General features: G+C 43.4%; 1 protein-coding gene across 1 annotated transcript in view; it reads left to right on the forward strand.

The window, feature by feature from the left end:
* LOC115613154 (myocardial zonula adherens protein-like) overlaps positions 1 to 13,859 on the forward strand; it is a 67,826-nt gene extending 53,967 nt beyond the window's left edge. Inside the window, exons 13-15 of the mRNA XM_030498288.2 lie at positions 7,994 to 8,689; positions 9,325 to 9,547; positions 10,492 to 13,859. Coding sequence (XP_030354148.1) covers positions 7,994 to 8,689; positions 9,325 to 9,547; positions 10,492 to 10,623 — 1,051 coding nt within the window. The 3' untranslated portion in view covers positions 10,624 to 13,859. The remainder of the gene's footprint in view (positions 1 to 7,993; positions 8,690 to 9,324; positions 9,548 to 10,491) is intronic.
* The last annotated feature ends 1,574 nt before the right edge of the window (positions 13,860 to 15,433 follow it).

A 15,433-nucleotide genomic window follows, 5' to 3' on the forward strand; every position in this document is an offset into this window, starting at 1 on the left:
AGTTGTTTCCTGATAAGTGGAAGGTGGAGGTGTTGGGTGTCGTGGATATTGTCGAGTCACTGCTCCAATGATTTTATGTGTCCAATTGGTATTCCGGGTTATCTCTTTTCGAATACAAAAATATACCAAATAGATTACAAGGAACACAAGTAATAGAGTAAACACTGTCTCTATGAGGGAATGAATCCATCCAGTAAGGTGGATTCCCAATCCATCAAATAATGCTCCTACCCAATTATGATTTATTTCTTTTCCCTTTTCAGCTTCTTTTTCAATTTTTCCCAACTGAGTAATGTCATATTCTATATCTGCAGTTACGTTTGGTATATGCACACAGCAGTGATCAGCTCTATCCTTGAGATATCCACAAACACCATGTTCTTTCAACAACCATTTCACTGTTTCCTTAGCCTGATTGGTGCGACAGGGAGAGGCTTCTGGCCATCTAGAAAAGGTGTCAACCCCTACTAACAAGTATCGGTATCCCTGTGTCTTGGGTAATTCCACAAAATCAATTTGCCAATAGTCACCCGTCTCTATACCTACTCTGATATTTCCCATTTCTACTTTCCTTTTGACTACTGGATTGTTTTTTAAACAAATTTCGCATTTAGATCCTATGGATTTTGCCATTGTTAACATCTGTGTAGAGATTATTCCTCGTTTTAAATACGTTACCAATGCCTCTGCCCCCCAATGACATTTTTGATGTTCGATTTGTAAAATTGTCCGCATGATGGCAGATGGTACCACCACTTGTCCAGTAGTGGTTACGTACCATGCTTCTGGATTCAGTCGAGCCTTTACTAATACGGCTAATTTAACATCTTCTTCCGAGTATCTTGGTCTTTGATTTGTATAATTCTGTAATGGGCTTACCTTCGTTGGTACCAGGGCCATAACAGTCTGTACCTGTCGTGCAATTCGTCTAGCCATTCGATCCGCAAATGTATTTCCTTCGGCTATCTTAGAACTTCCTCCTTGATGTGCTTTACAGTGCATGATAGCCACCTGTTCTGGTAATTGCACAGCAGTTATTAAATTCAGAATTTCCTCTTGGTATTTTATGTTTGTCCCTTGTGAGGACAGGAGTCCTCGTTCCTTCCATAGAGCTCCATGTATATGGACCACACCGAATGCATATTTTCGAATCTGTCCATATATTTACTCACTTTCCTTTGCTCAGTTCTAAAGCTCTGGTGAGAGCTATTATCTCTGCCCGTTGTGCTGAAGTCCCTGGGGGCAGAGCTTTTGCTTCTATTAGGGCGTTTTGTGTGGTTACTGCATATCCGGCATAACGGACTCCACTTTCCACAAAACTGCTTCCATCAGTAAAAAGTTCCTGGTCAGGTTGCTCAAGTGGGGCATCCTTCAAATCGGCCCTCGTTGCATGTGTATATTCAATCGTCTCCACACAATCGTGTTCTAATATGCCGTCCTCTGTATTTGTACCTAGAAAAGCAGCTGGGTTCAACAGGTTAGTTGTCTTTAGAGTCACATCGTCTTGCTCAGTTAATACCGCCTGGTATTTCATCATCCGACTTGGGGATAACCAATACCCCCCTTTTTGTTCTAAAACAGTCATTACCATGTGTGGCACATATACATCAATATGTTTTCCTAAAGTCAATTTTCTTGCTTCTTGTATTAATGTCACTGTTGCTGCTACGGCTCGTAGGCACGATGGCCATCCAGCACTTACCGGATCCAGCTGTTTGGAGAAGTATCCCACTGGTCGCTTCCAGCTTCCCAGTCTCTGCGTCAGGACTCCCAATGCCAATCTTTGTCTCTCGTGCACAAACAGCTGAAAGTCCTTGGTTAAATCCGGTGATCCCAGGGCAGGTGCTTTTATTAACGCTTCTTTTAGCTCCTTAGAAGCTTCCTTTTGGGACCCTTCCCAAATGAAGGTCTGAGATTTCTGTGCCTCATATAAAGGTTTAGCTATCAATCCGTAGTCTGATATCCATAACCTGCACCAACCTGCCATTCCAAGGAATGTTCTCAGTTCGTGCAAATTTCGAGGTTCTGGAATTGCACAAATCGCCTTTATATGATCAATTCCCAACCTCCGTTGTCCCTGGGAGATTTCACAGCCCAAATACATTACAGTAGTGCAGGCAATCTGGGCTTTCTCCTTCGAAACCTTATACCCATTTAGTCCCAATTGATTCAGGATCTCTATTGTTACTCGTACACACAGTGATTCTTGTTCAGTTGCAATGAATATATCATCTACATATTGCAATAAGAGATATTGTGTCCTTGGTACCTGAATTTTCCCTTGAGTTACCCAGAGTTCCAATTCTTTCGTCAGCTGATTTCCAAAAAGCGTCGGGCTATTCTTGAATCCTTGTGGGAGTCTCGTCCAGGTTAACTGAGTCTTACGTCCATTGTGCGGGTTTTCCCATTCAAAGGCAAAGAGTTTCCTACTACTTTTGTCAAGGGGAATGCAGAAGAAAGCATCTTTTAAATCAATTACTGTAAACCATTTATATTTCTCCTTTACAGATGTCAACAATGTATATGGATTAGCCACTACCGGATAGATATCCTTTGTTATTTCATTTATTGCCCTTAGGTCCTGTACTAACCTGTACTCACCATTCGGTTTCTTTACTGGAAAAATTGGTGTGTTATATTCTGATTCACATTCTTCTAAAATTCTAAATTTTAAAAATTTCTCAATTGTTTTTACTATCCCATATCGTGCTTCTAATTTTATGGGATATTGTTTTATCCGTACCTGTCTTGCCCCTTCTTTCAATTCCACTACTACCGGCTGAGCTATCTTTGATTTTCCTGGAATTTCTGTTTCCCAAACTGTGGGAATCACTGCTTCCTCTACTTCCCTAGGTATTCGGGCCTTTGGACTGTCCTTTAACACTAGTATCTGTCCGGATTGTGATTCCGGTACCTGCATAATCAATTCTCCATTTTCAAAAATAATTTTGGCATTTAACTTTGATAACAAATCTCATCCCATTAGGGAAACAGGACAGTCCTGGCGTGTATAGAAACTCATGTATCAATTCCTTTCCCCCAAACCGTAATTCCAGGGGTCGCATGAATGGCCACACTTCCTCTCTCCCTGTGGCCCCTATTATTGTGGCAGTCTTATTCCCTATTTTCCCATACAGGTTATTTAACACAGAATAAGTTGCACCAGTATCGACTAAAAATTGTACCTCCTCTTCCCCAGCCTTATTTTCACTAGTGGTTCACCCTTTTCCGATTCTAGTCAGCTCTGACTCCCATATTCTCCCAGGACCATGGCTTTTGCTACCTCGGATTCCCCGAAGGAGTATCCAGGTTGTGGGTTCTGTCTCAGTCTCTGAGGGCATTCATTTTCCCAATGCCCCTCCTGTTTACAATAGGCACATTGATTAATGCCTAATCTGCCTGATCCTGACCCTGGATTATTAAGTGTTTCAAATCCCCTTCCTCGCCCACGCATTATTCCTCTACCTCTTCCCCTATTACCTGGGGCACCTTGTCCTCTGCCTTATATTATAGCCAATAAATTTCGCTGCTGCCTCTGAGCACCGTCTTTTTCTCGGTTATTATACACTTTCCAAGCTGTTTCCAGCAGCTTATCCAAATCACGCAATTCAGCACCCTCTAGTTTCTGCAACTTCTTCCTGATATCATCCTGAGATTGCCCTAAGAAAATTAGAGCCAGCTGAGCCTTAGCCTGTTCCGTTTCTACATCCAGACCCGTATATTTCCTGGCCACTTCTTTAAGTTGCCCCAAAAACACGGACGGAGGTTCTGTCCTTTCCTGTCTGACATTATAACTTTGACCAATTTATTGTTCTTGGCATAAGCCCCAGTGGATTGTTTCCAAAGCACCAAATCTCCCGGGGAAAAAGGAATTTTAACATACACAGGTCCCTCTGCTCCTACTCCCTGACGGAGTGGTGCCAACAATGTACTAGACGTTTGAATTCTTGCCTCTTTACCCTGCATATCTCGCTGTCGGGTCCGATGTGAAACTGGGGTGAAAGGACATTCCCGTTCTTTTCTACATTCACATCTTTTATCTACTTCTAGACTCTCGTCATCACTGTCATCCCTTACTTTCCTGCTTCTTAAGGCAGGTGGGATTGACGGAGTTGGTGGGGCTATCAACAAATCAGAATCATCATCTTTTTGATGTTGCAAAGCATTATTCGCAGCCATGCATCCCAGACATTTTTCTCACCCACACAGCCTTTACATTGTTCACTCGATTTTGCACTAACAACCATTATTCCACACGCCTTTTTCCATTCATCATTGTTTCTTAACGTAAAGAACAATTCCACATATGGGATCTCGTCCCACTTCCCTTCCCGTCTGCAAAATAACATTAATTGCATAATTGTATCATAATCTAAAGTTCCATTCTCTGGCCAACGGACTTGATCCTCTAATGCATATTGTGTCCACCACACATTACAGTAATCAATCAATTTCCCTTTTTGCATCTCTTGTCCAAACCGTCCCTCCTTCCAATGAGTCAAAATACACCCTAACGGCGACGACTTTGGTATTGATGACATTCCAAGCTTATTTCAATACAGGCTAATACAGACAAATTCAATTTCAAAATATGAAAGTATACCAAATACCTTACCAGACCACTGTTTGCCTGAACCTGCAGGCCTTATACCAAATAATTTACCAGACCAGACCACTGTTGCCGAACCTGCAGGGCTTTCGCCACTGTCTGACGGACGGCGCCTAGGCTTCCCCTTGGAGCTCCGTAGCCCAACCACGCACAGCTTTCGCCGTGTCTAACAGGCAGGCTCTTACCAGACCAGAAAATGGTACCAATACCAAATAATAAAGCACCGTCTCTTACCAATGCCGTTGGTCCGTCGAGAGCACCGGAGGTCGGTCGCGGTCGATGGCTCCCCGAGAATCACTTGGTGCCGGCTGGAGCTGAATCGATACGCGAGCCGCCTCAACAATGCTCGCGAGGTCCCACCTGGGTCGCCAAAACTGTTAGCGGAGAGAATGAACACATAACCACTCTAAGGAGGTTATATGTGGTGCTTTATTTCGAGGCCCCGGGAACCAGGGGTCCACACCCAAATCTGGTTCCAAAGACCGTCACAACTCGCCCGTAATTTATCCTGTAAAGTATTACATATGCATCGCCTCTCCCAACATGCTGATACATATTCATGACTCATCCCCGCTTCGTATTATAATGAGTATAAAAGTCATTTCCATATGTTCTGCGCTTGCGTAGTGCCTCCTGGTGGTCGTGGGCAGGGGTCTCAGGATGAAGTAAGTAGTCTTCCTCAGATGAAGTAAGACGTCTTCCTCGCTATGTCCTTTTTACCTTTTAGGGTCATGGATAAATCCCAACGATTGTGTTTGCGCCAGTATTCTTCTCTCTCTCCTTGACTGGTTCTTAGTATACAACTCTGTTTCTTAACACAATCAAAAGTTCTACTTGAATAATCTTTAAAGTACTGTTCCTTCCAAACCACTACCTTATAGGGATATCGCTTGAATAGTCTCATAAATCTATGTCCATATCCTAGGTACTAGGTCTCCCTGACCTAAAACACAAATCAACCAAATCAGTAAGGCTGAATGCTATATATGTATGTATTAATTAAAACTTGGTTAAACTTCTGTTAATCAAACGTTATGATTTCTAACACCAGGGCAAGCAATCCCTAAGTATATAATTTTCCTCAGTCCCACAAGTGCTCCATACTTCTGCTTCTTGACTAAGGAAGCTTAAATCTATTTTTCCTTCTTCACATTTTTATCTGAACTGATGCTATCTAGATTGCATTGTATGTAGATGCTGCCCATCTCACCATACACAAGAATGTACTTCTGGCACCTTCCAAATTTCAGCTATTTGTTCATCACTCTGGAACTGTGTGTTACTTGTAAATAAACTACTGTATTCCGACACTTAATGCTCCTGAGCTATAAAGATGAATAATATTCCTTCCCAATGACCTTGGATAAACACAAACTTAGTGGATGGCATTACAAGTAAGGCTACAGAATGACCAGTTGTGATTCCCAGCAGTCATGTTATTAGGACTTTTTTCCTTTTGCTCTATTTTATTGTGTTTATGCAGTTCAGCACATAAGCTGAAATCCGCTGTAAATACCGGCGTTACTTTTCTGTACATACAGTAACAGTAGATGAACTGAGATGAACCATCATCATGTAAGTGCAGAGCACTGGTCTAATGGTTTCACTTCCTCCACGCAGGCAGAAGCAGTACTCTGTTTCCACAGCCAGCCTTCCCACTTTCTCCAATCTGCACTGGCGAAAGAGGCTAAAAAGCAGGATAAAGTGTTCCTTCTTGCAAGATTCAGGAATGTTACATAGATGGCATAGCTTAGGCCTGTGTTACAGGGGCAGCAAAGCAGGGAACTTGTGCCCTGTAGCAGTGGGTGATCTCCTGGTGAGAAAATCTCTGTGATTTCCTCTTCCCTGAACTCCCAGGGAAAACTCCCCAAGGGCTTTTGCACAGGAGAAGATCCAGGTTGCGTATAACACACAGCGAAGCGGTCTCTTCAACCAGTCACTTAACTTGGCTTTTCCCACCCTGACTGTGGTATTTTTTTCCACGGGTAGCTGCCTACTTGATTAATCTCATTTCCCCTGGCCCTCAGCCTTCCCCTTCCCCATCCAGCTGAGCAAACAAAGGGCGGGCAGACATTTTGAGAGCTTCCTCCTCCAGCCCCTCCAGGGTAGGCCCTGTTCATCCTGTTCATAAACCAACTGTTCTAACATCTCTGAGAAATGTGCCTCTTCACAATTACTTGGATCAAGAAACCTCCACTGGGATCAACTTAAAAGGGCTGACATCTGCTGCCTGGGAGCTACCATTCAGCTAATGACCTTATTACTGCTAGATGGAGTGGACTTAGTAAAGCTCATGGCACTTTTATCAGGTGGGAAAGTTTGGCGTAAGCAGGCCAACGTTATGCTGCAGTCTGAGTTTCTGTGTTCAGCCTCTATCACACATCAACGTGTTAAAAAAGAAATGCCACGTGAAGAAAACTCCTGAAAAGTAAACCTCGAGTCGTGAACAGGGATTGATGCTCTGCTAAAAACCACTCGAACACATGGAAGCGGCCTGGCTTTCGCCAGTGCAAATGCAAAATAATTAATGTGAGGGACATTGACGCTTTTGCAGTGTTTGAGCACCCTGAGCGTGGCGGGTTCAACCTGCCTCTGCTCGGCGCAGCTTCTCACACCAGGATAATGCGGAGCGTGTCCGTCGAACACCAACCGCTTGCTGCAGCACGGCTGTTGTAACCCGGGGTTACCGCCGAGCGCGGCCCAGCGCAGCCCGCAGCCCCGCGCCGCGGCGCCTGGAGCGGACACGGCGAACCCCGCCTCCCGCTGCCCCTGAGCCGCGGCCCGCAGCTCCACCGGCCTTCGCGTTCCGGCCAAGTCGGGCCCCGCCGCTCTGCCGTCGCTTCCGCTAAGATGGCGGCCTCCGAATTGCTGCGGAAGCGGCGCCGGGGGTGCCGAGCCCGGGCGGCTGCCCCGGTGGCGGGCGGCGCGGGGGCCCATGGCGGCGGCGGGCGGCGGGGGCGGCGGCCTGCGCGGCCGGAGCCTGCCCGAGCTGCGGGACATGCTGCGGCGGCAGGAGCGGCTGCTGGCCGACCGGTGAGGAGAGGTGCCGAGGAGCGGGCCAGGCCTCCCGCTCCGCTTGGTTAAACCCTTTCGGGGCTCACGAAGCTCCATGTACCTCGCGGGGGCTGCCGGCTATTGCGCTCTTTAGAGCAGCAGTTGGGTCTTTGAGCAGAAAAAACAGTATTAGTCGCTTTATCCCAGCACACAGCTTGCAGGTGCTCTGCATCTCGCCACCTTTCAGAAGTGTAGCATGTAAATAAGGAACTTAATGTTAGAGTGGAAACCCTGCCACATTAACTGCCCTAATAAAACAGCTCTGTATCTCAGATTGAAATAGGAGTGTTTAGTTCCTGACAAATAATAATTATTTTTTGTGTGTCTTAGGAAATTCATTGCAAGGCTTCCAGACAAGGGTAAGAAGATCTCCGATTTTGCAGAAAAGCTCAAGCTTGCCATTTTACAGGAGGAAGAATTAGCAAGGACAGCCGAGCTGTTGTCTGCTGTTAGGCTGGAGTTTCAGGTGAAACAGGATGCGATTAATACAAGCAAACAGCACGTTATCCTAAATGAGGACAGACTAAACCGTGAAGATTCCACAGCCTTTAATGAAAACTCTAATACTGAAGAAGTTTCTGAGATTTCTTCCCACATGCAGGAGGCAGAATGTGTTGCTCAAGATGCCACAAATACAGCTCTGGAAAATCAAAGGACTAAGAGTAAAAATGGTGAAGTAAAGACTGTTACAAAAGATCAGTCTGTGCTTTGTGAAGTTGTCTCCAAGTCAGACACAAGCAGTCATCAGAAAAATGATCAGCAGGTATCCCAGAGCAAATCTGAGGATGGTACAGAAAGTGCAGGTGCTTTGGACAACAGTAAAGACGAGTTGGTTGATGCCTTTCAAAAAGTTACAATTGTAGGTGGGGATGATAGTGAAAAAGTATTGGAAAAAGAACAGAATGTGGCTCAACATAAGGGGAACATCTTTGGAAGCCTGCACCCTAAGACTCCACATTATATTGAAGTTCTAGAGTCTAGAGCCAAGAACCCAGTCATAAAAAAAAGCAAATTTAAAACAAATGTGTAAGTATTACAGAACAAAAAAACCTTTTATGAAATACTTGACTTGTATAAAATTGGAAATGGCACAGGACGAGCATGGTGGGTTTATTTTCTTGTGATGATCAAAGAGATTTAGTCATTTGACATGCAGGGTTAATATGTTGTCTCAGTTAAGTGCCATGGAACATTGAGCAGTGGTGTCACGGTAGCCATTTGAAACCATTGTCATGAATCTTCACAGGGTTTCATAGTGTACAAAACAAATAATTGGTAACACTTCCTCGTGGATCAGTTCTAGAACTTGTAGAACTTTAATAGCAGGTAGCTTTTGGCTCTTCCTGCACCTCTAGAGAAATTGCAATTCACATTGTATTGGAAGCATACTTCATGTGACTCCCAAAACATTGCCATCTCATGCTTGTTAATTAACTGCCATGCCTTTTTTGTTCATTATCAGGAATGATCTGTGATACTGCCTCTCTACAGAGAACCTTTTTAGTTTTGCTGAGTGCTGGTTATTGTTTGTTTGTGGTGTCGTAACCCTTTCAGATGTTCTTTCAACTCTTACAAGTTCAAAATAACAAGTCTTGGAACTGCAGTTATTCAACCTTATGCTGCAAATTTGTGTCACAATTTTTATGTTTTGTCTCTTCCAGATTATCAGGAGAGCAAAATGGATCTTTGCGTGGTTCCTCACCCAGTCAGTCACCTGGGGCATTGGGGTCTCCAATTACTACTGAAGAAAGACGACTTAGAGATAAGAAGCATTTGAATGAGATCACAGCAGCTCGACTGCCACCACTTCACCATTCTCCTACTAAGCTGTTATCCATAGAGGAATCCATAGCAATTCAGATACAGCAAAAAGCAGCTTATGAGGTATGAATTCACAATTTGGTCTGAAAAGTAATTATATAACCGGGATAACTTTTAAAAAAGAAAGCATAAAGGAATCTTTTCATACTGATGAGTTTGATGATGAAATTGAGATGGGCAGACTTTGAGAAAAGGTACTTTTTCTTGTATTTGATTCTTTTAATGATATAATTTATGTATTAATCCCTTCTGAAAGTCTTATTCCTGCATTAAGCAAAATCTGGTGTTACTCTTTGTGTGTTGATACGCTAAGCTCATTGCACTCGCTCCACCTCTGACTAGAAATTAGTTTTTGAAGAGTTTTTGGCCCCTGCATAAATGAAGGCCTAGCAGTATTTGTTATTCTTAAAATATGCGAGTATCTGTATTTGCCTATATTTATGCTGTGCTGGAAGAATCAGAGTTCTGATGTTCTTCAAATTCTGTTGTAATGGATTTCAAATTTGACTTTCCAGGTAGTGCCAAGCTAGTGTTTAAATTAGATGCTATTGTAAAAGTGTTTGTTGCTCCTTATTGTTTTGAAAGCACTTGCTAATTTAGTCATCTTGACACTTTAAGAGAGGTAATTTATTTGGAAAAAGAAAACAGATTTTTTGCTGAGGTTCCTGAACGTCAAGCACTGCTATTGCTGCATGGTTACTGTGCACAGCTGCTCTCTTGCATGGACTGATTCTGTTCTGTTAAAGCCCACGTTAGTATCGCAGGTGAGGACTGCCACTTGAGGAATTTAAACTCTTACATCTTCAAATATTAATAGCACAGTTATGTCTAAGTGTGAAAAGAGAGCTGAAGTTTTTTTGCTGGTTATGTTTAAGTAAGCCCGCTCTGGAGTTACTGATATCATTATGTCAAATTTATACTTCAGTATATTATTTTTTTCATGTCCAGGATAAAAGTAACAAATGAACGCTTTTTCTAACTTATGTCCTTTTTCCTTTCTCTTACAGGAAATGCAAGCCAAGCTTGCAGCGCAGAAGCTTGCAGAGAGATTGAATATAAAAATGCTCAGGTTTGAACCAGAGGGGGTTCTGCAATACAGAGATGTAAGAGATGAAGATTATTCTTCAGCAGAGGACTGAATTCAAGAAGGGATGTCTGTGGATGAGCCATGTAACTGATCTTTATGCAGTACTTCTTAAAACCCAAACCTGGATATTGAGAATGCTTTATCTAGTATTTTTTTTCTTAAAATGTTAACATTACAGCTATGGGCAGGTTTCAGTATAAATCTCATAAATGTAAGTGTTATTAAGTGGTAACCCCGGTGTTATCTGGGGACTGTTTTTTGAGCACGTGGGTCAGTTAATCCTTGTGGAGTGCCCCATAGTTTTCAATTGCAGCAAAGTGAGCTCTTTAATACACTTTTTCAGGCTGTGATGAGTCACCTACAAGAGTAGGTTCCTTCTGTGCAGAAATGCAATTGCACAGGGCATCGGCACGCATGTCCATAAAGTAAACTAGAGTGCCTGTGAACTGCTCACATGCATGAAAGCTCTTGTCTTGTGTAAATGTGAGATACTTCTTTTATCTATTGAAGATTATCTTGCTTTTACCGTATGGTGAAAATACATGCCCATACATCTACAGGAAATGAGCGATAGGCTGCAAGTCAGCTTCTTGGCACATGAGAGCTTGTTTCTGTGCCTGCACCTTAAAATAACACTTTCTGTCCTTATGTTATGGGTAAATAGGTATGAATTTCAAATTATTTTGTAACTCAAATTCTGTTTGGGCTTTAAGGGACTCTGCTGTTTCATTTTTGGTTGTTACTGCAAAGCACATCAAGACATCAAGTTAATCTGAAGACTGATATTTTTATTAAAGGTCTTGGTGTTTTTCCATATTTTTGCACACAGTTTTAATATTTTGGAATACTATCTTTTTTCATAGTCCAAATCTGTAAATTAAGAGATCCGTCCTCTGGTGGTGTTAGAGAAGATGTTCTGTATCTGTTGAAGTTTTAGCTGTTCTTCGGAGATAAAAGAAATATTCTTCCTTACAATAACATTTCTGCCTTTTAATGTGAATTTTGAAAGATAAGGAACACATCTGAGAAGTATTTCATAATGTTACTCCACTGTTGACTGGGATATTGCAAGTCGAGTATGAGTTCAGTTCTAAAAACCAAACCTCAGAGATGCCTTGTATAGCCTGGCGACACCTGTTTTCCAAGAGGCAGCAGTGGCTGTGTCTGCAGGGTGGCTCTGTGCACAAGGCTCTCCCTGGATATGTACGTATTCCTGCAGGAGTGATGTCTCCGGAAACCAAGGGAGCTCTAGCTGCGAGTCATTCAGAAAGCTGCACATCATTTAGAAATGGGGGATGAAAGTCTCTGCAGCTCCTTGAATGTACACAGCACTGTACTAGCAGGCAGTAACTCTCTCCCAAATGCTCCGCAACCTCTCCCAGGCAGTCCCTGTGGCACAGTCCATACTCTGGCAAAGCAGTTCAACAGGTGGAACTGCTGCTAAGCCAATACGTGCTATTTTTTGACTAGCTCATTGGCTGCTTATCTGTCATCTGTCCTATAGTCCTGTACAGGAGTACTCCTATACTCTTTCCTATCACAGGTTTCTTGTTCTCATTGTTTATTGCCTTCTCATCAGCTGTCTGCTCTTCCCTTTTCCTCATAAGACTTACCTCCTGTCACGAGAGCAAATTCATACTCTGCATCCCTGCACCACCCGTTCCCTTTCATATGACATATCACTGCTTGTGTCTGCATTCTGCCAAGTGTCATGCATCCTCCTGCTGTCTTCTCTTGATTTCTGTAACTCCATCTAAATACCAGCTGTGAACCTGGGTATGTTCTCAGCCACTTCAACATCTCTGAGAGACCTGAATGTCTTCGTGTTTTTGCCACAGCTGCCCTCCTGCTGGGGCTTTCCTTTCTTATTTCATATTTTGGTTTCAGACTGTGCAGGGTTTGCCACTTCCAGGCCTTATATCTTCCTTTTTTACTTTTCACTGCTTTTTCCTGGTTTGTCCCACCCTCTAGTGTTTCGTTTTCCTTCCTCTTTTCTGTGCTCCTGCTCCATCCTCCCAGCTTCTCACCCTCACTTTTCTTTGTCAGCACTATTTTTGGCACATACTCAGTCATTATTCATCCCTCGGCACCCCTGTTGATGACCCATCTGATCCTCAGCTGTATGTATTTCAGCCCTCGGCAGAAAGGCTTCTTTCAGTGCGTGGTTCTGACTCCATAGGCCAGTGGAGGGCTCTTCTCTTGTGGCTGTGGTTCATCTCTCAAATCGTCATTATTCGTGCTACCACCTGCTTGTCCAGCTGGGTCTCATCATCAGTCTTCCCATTATTTTGGTCTGTTGTTCTGCTTAAGGACCAGGGGCCCCAGCAGTGCATTGGCTTTCCCTTTGGTGTTGCATGAAGCATAACTTACCACTTCCAGGCCTGTTTGCATTTTTCCATCTTGCTAACATCATCACTCTTGTCCCTGTCCTGACTGTGCAGTCACCCCTTTTAAAGTTATTGTGTGTGTTTTCTCCATGCTGGCTTTTCTGTGCTGAAGGAATTTACACAAAGCTATAGAGTTAAGAATTTGTTTTCTAGATCCCTGAAATCTAGTTCAACACAGGCTTCTGCTGGCCACTCTCATGCTAACTAAAATCATGCTCTTCTCTTGCGCTTTTAAGGCTTACTTTTGCTCTCTAAGCCTTGTGAAGCAGGGGCAGTTTTCTTGATCTGTATTTTGATGGCATTCAACATATTGGAACTTTGCCAGAGTGGATCCCTTAAATGGGCAAACTTCACCCTTAAGGAGAGGTGGGGTGGAATTGCTGATACCAGGTGAAGTGCATTATATATTTATTCTACAAGTAGCAGCTGTTCAGCACAGTGTTTGGGGAGTCTTTGTGGAGGAGAGTGCTGTGTGGATGCGAAACCAAGCTTAAGGTATGAATTTTAAGTTATTGCCAAAGAGTTTGTATTTCTGCAAAACTTGTAGCTTTTGTGGGAATTGTTGGTCTTAGGTTCTGAGCACAGATATGTTCTTTGAATTAAGGTTTTGTGAGTGATAAGAAAGCAAAGACTCAGGGACAAATAAGAGTTCTCCATGTTAAGGAGGATGTGCAAGCCAGAAGTTTGTAAAAGGTTAGAGAACAAGAGGATGAATCATGGAATGGTTTAGTCATACCAAGTTAACTTGCTGATCCTCTGAGGTGTTGCTGTTGTGTATTTCACTGTTGTCTATTTCCAGAACATTTCAAAAAGTATGCTGAGAGTTGAGGAGCTTGCTTTCTTTTCTGGGAGTGGGATGTTAACCCAGTAGAAAATAAAGAATTGATAATATGTTTCTGAAGTTCCTTGTGTGAATTAATGTTTTGTTTTGACCATGTAAAGTATGAAGTCAAATTTGGGGGGAAACTGGAACTTTTTGCTTCAGTGCTCCACAAGGAAAACACTGGAGATGGATTTAGGAAACAATTGCTATATAGGGAAAGCAAATGGATGAGAAAAGGTCTGTAAAATATAAATCTGGGTGGTCATACAGGTCTGAAAAATGGCGTAGAGACAGGTCTTAAATGGAGAGCTGCAAGTCTGAGTGCTATAGCATGAGATGCAGGTATCTGCAGCAGCAGCTGTAGTCCCTTGATGTTTGTATTGTTAGGAGTACCTAATCCCCAAACCGCACAGAAGGAAAGCATTTTAGTAGAGTATCTGTTTACAGCTGTAACCCTTCCTGAGGGACAGAACATGCAATCTGGTTTGCCACCTGTGATGATAACATGATCTAGAGGATTTAAGTATTTGGGAAATAACATTTGAAAGGAGAAAGACCTAAATGCTGCTTACTTAATGATTTGGTGTAGGACTCAGGGTAGAAAAGATGCATAAAAACTACTTTTTGTGGTTTTTAGTTAAACCTAGCTGACGGGTCAGCAGTTCTGTTAGTAGTTTAATGGCTTGCAGGCTGCTTCTAGGGGCTGTGCAATCAAATATAAAAGTGGGTGACAGTAAGCTGCAAGCTCCTGGATGGAGGAAATGGGGCCTGCAAATTGGGAGAATTTGAAAACCATGGCTCTGTGCTGTGGAATTTCTGAACCTGCCACGGGGATGCAGTATCAGGAATTGGGGAAAAGAATATCCAGATGCTACAGACTGATGAATTGAAACTTGAGTAGGAAGCCATGGCAAAAGCTGCTCGTGCTCCATGAGCAGCCCCAGGCAGTAGTTTGGGGGTTTCTGTATGGAACTCACAGACAATTCACGTACCGCAGGCACACCACAAGCTGGCAGCCTTTCACAGTCTTGGGAGGAGGTAGGACCTGACTAGTCTAAATTGTAGGTGGGAATCTGGCTGGCTGGGAATCTGGTTGTTTACCGCAGCACCTCTGTAAAGCCAGTTGCCTGGACCCAGGAGGCTGACCGTATCTGAGTTGTGTACCCTGCTGGGGTTTGCCAGTGAAAATGATCAGTAGTGGGACCCTATTCAGAACATTTTTGGCCTCATTTGAGTGGCATCTGGCTCATCATCTGCCTTTAGCAGGTTACTGCCTGCAAGAAGTACCCTTAGGCCAGTGGACCTGCAGTGAATTCTTGGCCTTTTATATCAAGAGTGGCATTAAGGGGACAGGGAGTGAGACGACTCTGTTGGAAGAAGCTGTGCCCCACCTTGTGCACTCTGCTGTAGGAAAAGATGTCTTTATTCTGCTTTGCCAGCCTTGTTTCTTTTTCAGAGCAAGAAAGAAGTGTAATTTCTCTCAAGTGTCTTGTAAGGACAACTTTTTCAGGTCATGCATGGTGTAGTCTTGTTCCAGGGAGGTGCTAACTGAACTCTGTTTTTCTTGAGTTTGTGGTCATGTATTGTTGCCAGTCCACGGCTCTTAGGGTGGTATGTGTGGAGATCGCCACTGAGATTTCCTGGTTTCCTAT

Source organism: Strigops habroptila, chromosome 9 (assembly GCF_004027225.2).
Source record: "Strigops habroptila isolate Jane chromosome 9, bStrHab1.2.pri, whole genome shotgun sequence".
Lineage (NCBI taxonomy): Eukaryota > Metazoa > Chordata > Aves > Psittaciformes > Psittacidae > Strigops > Strigops habroptila.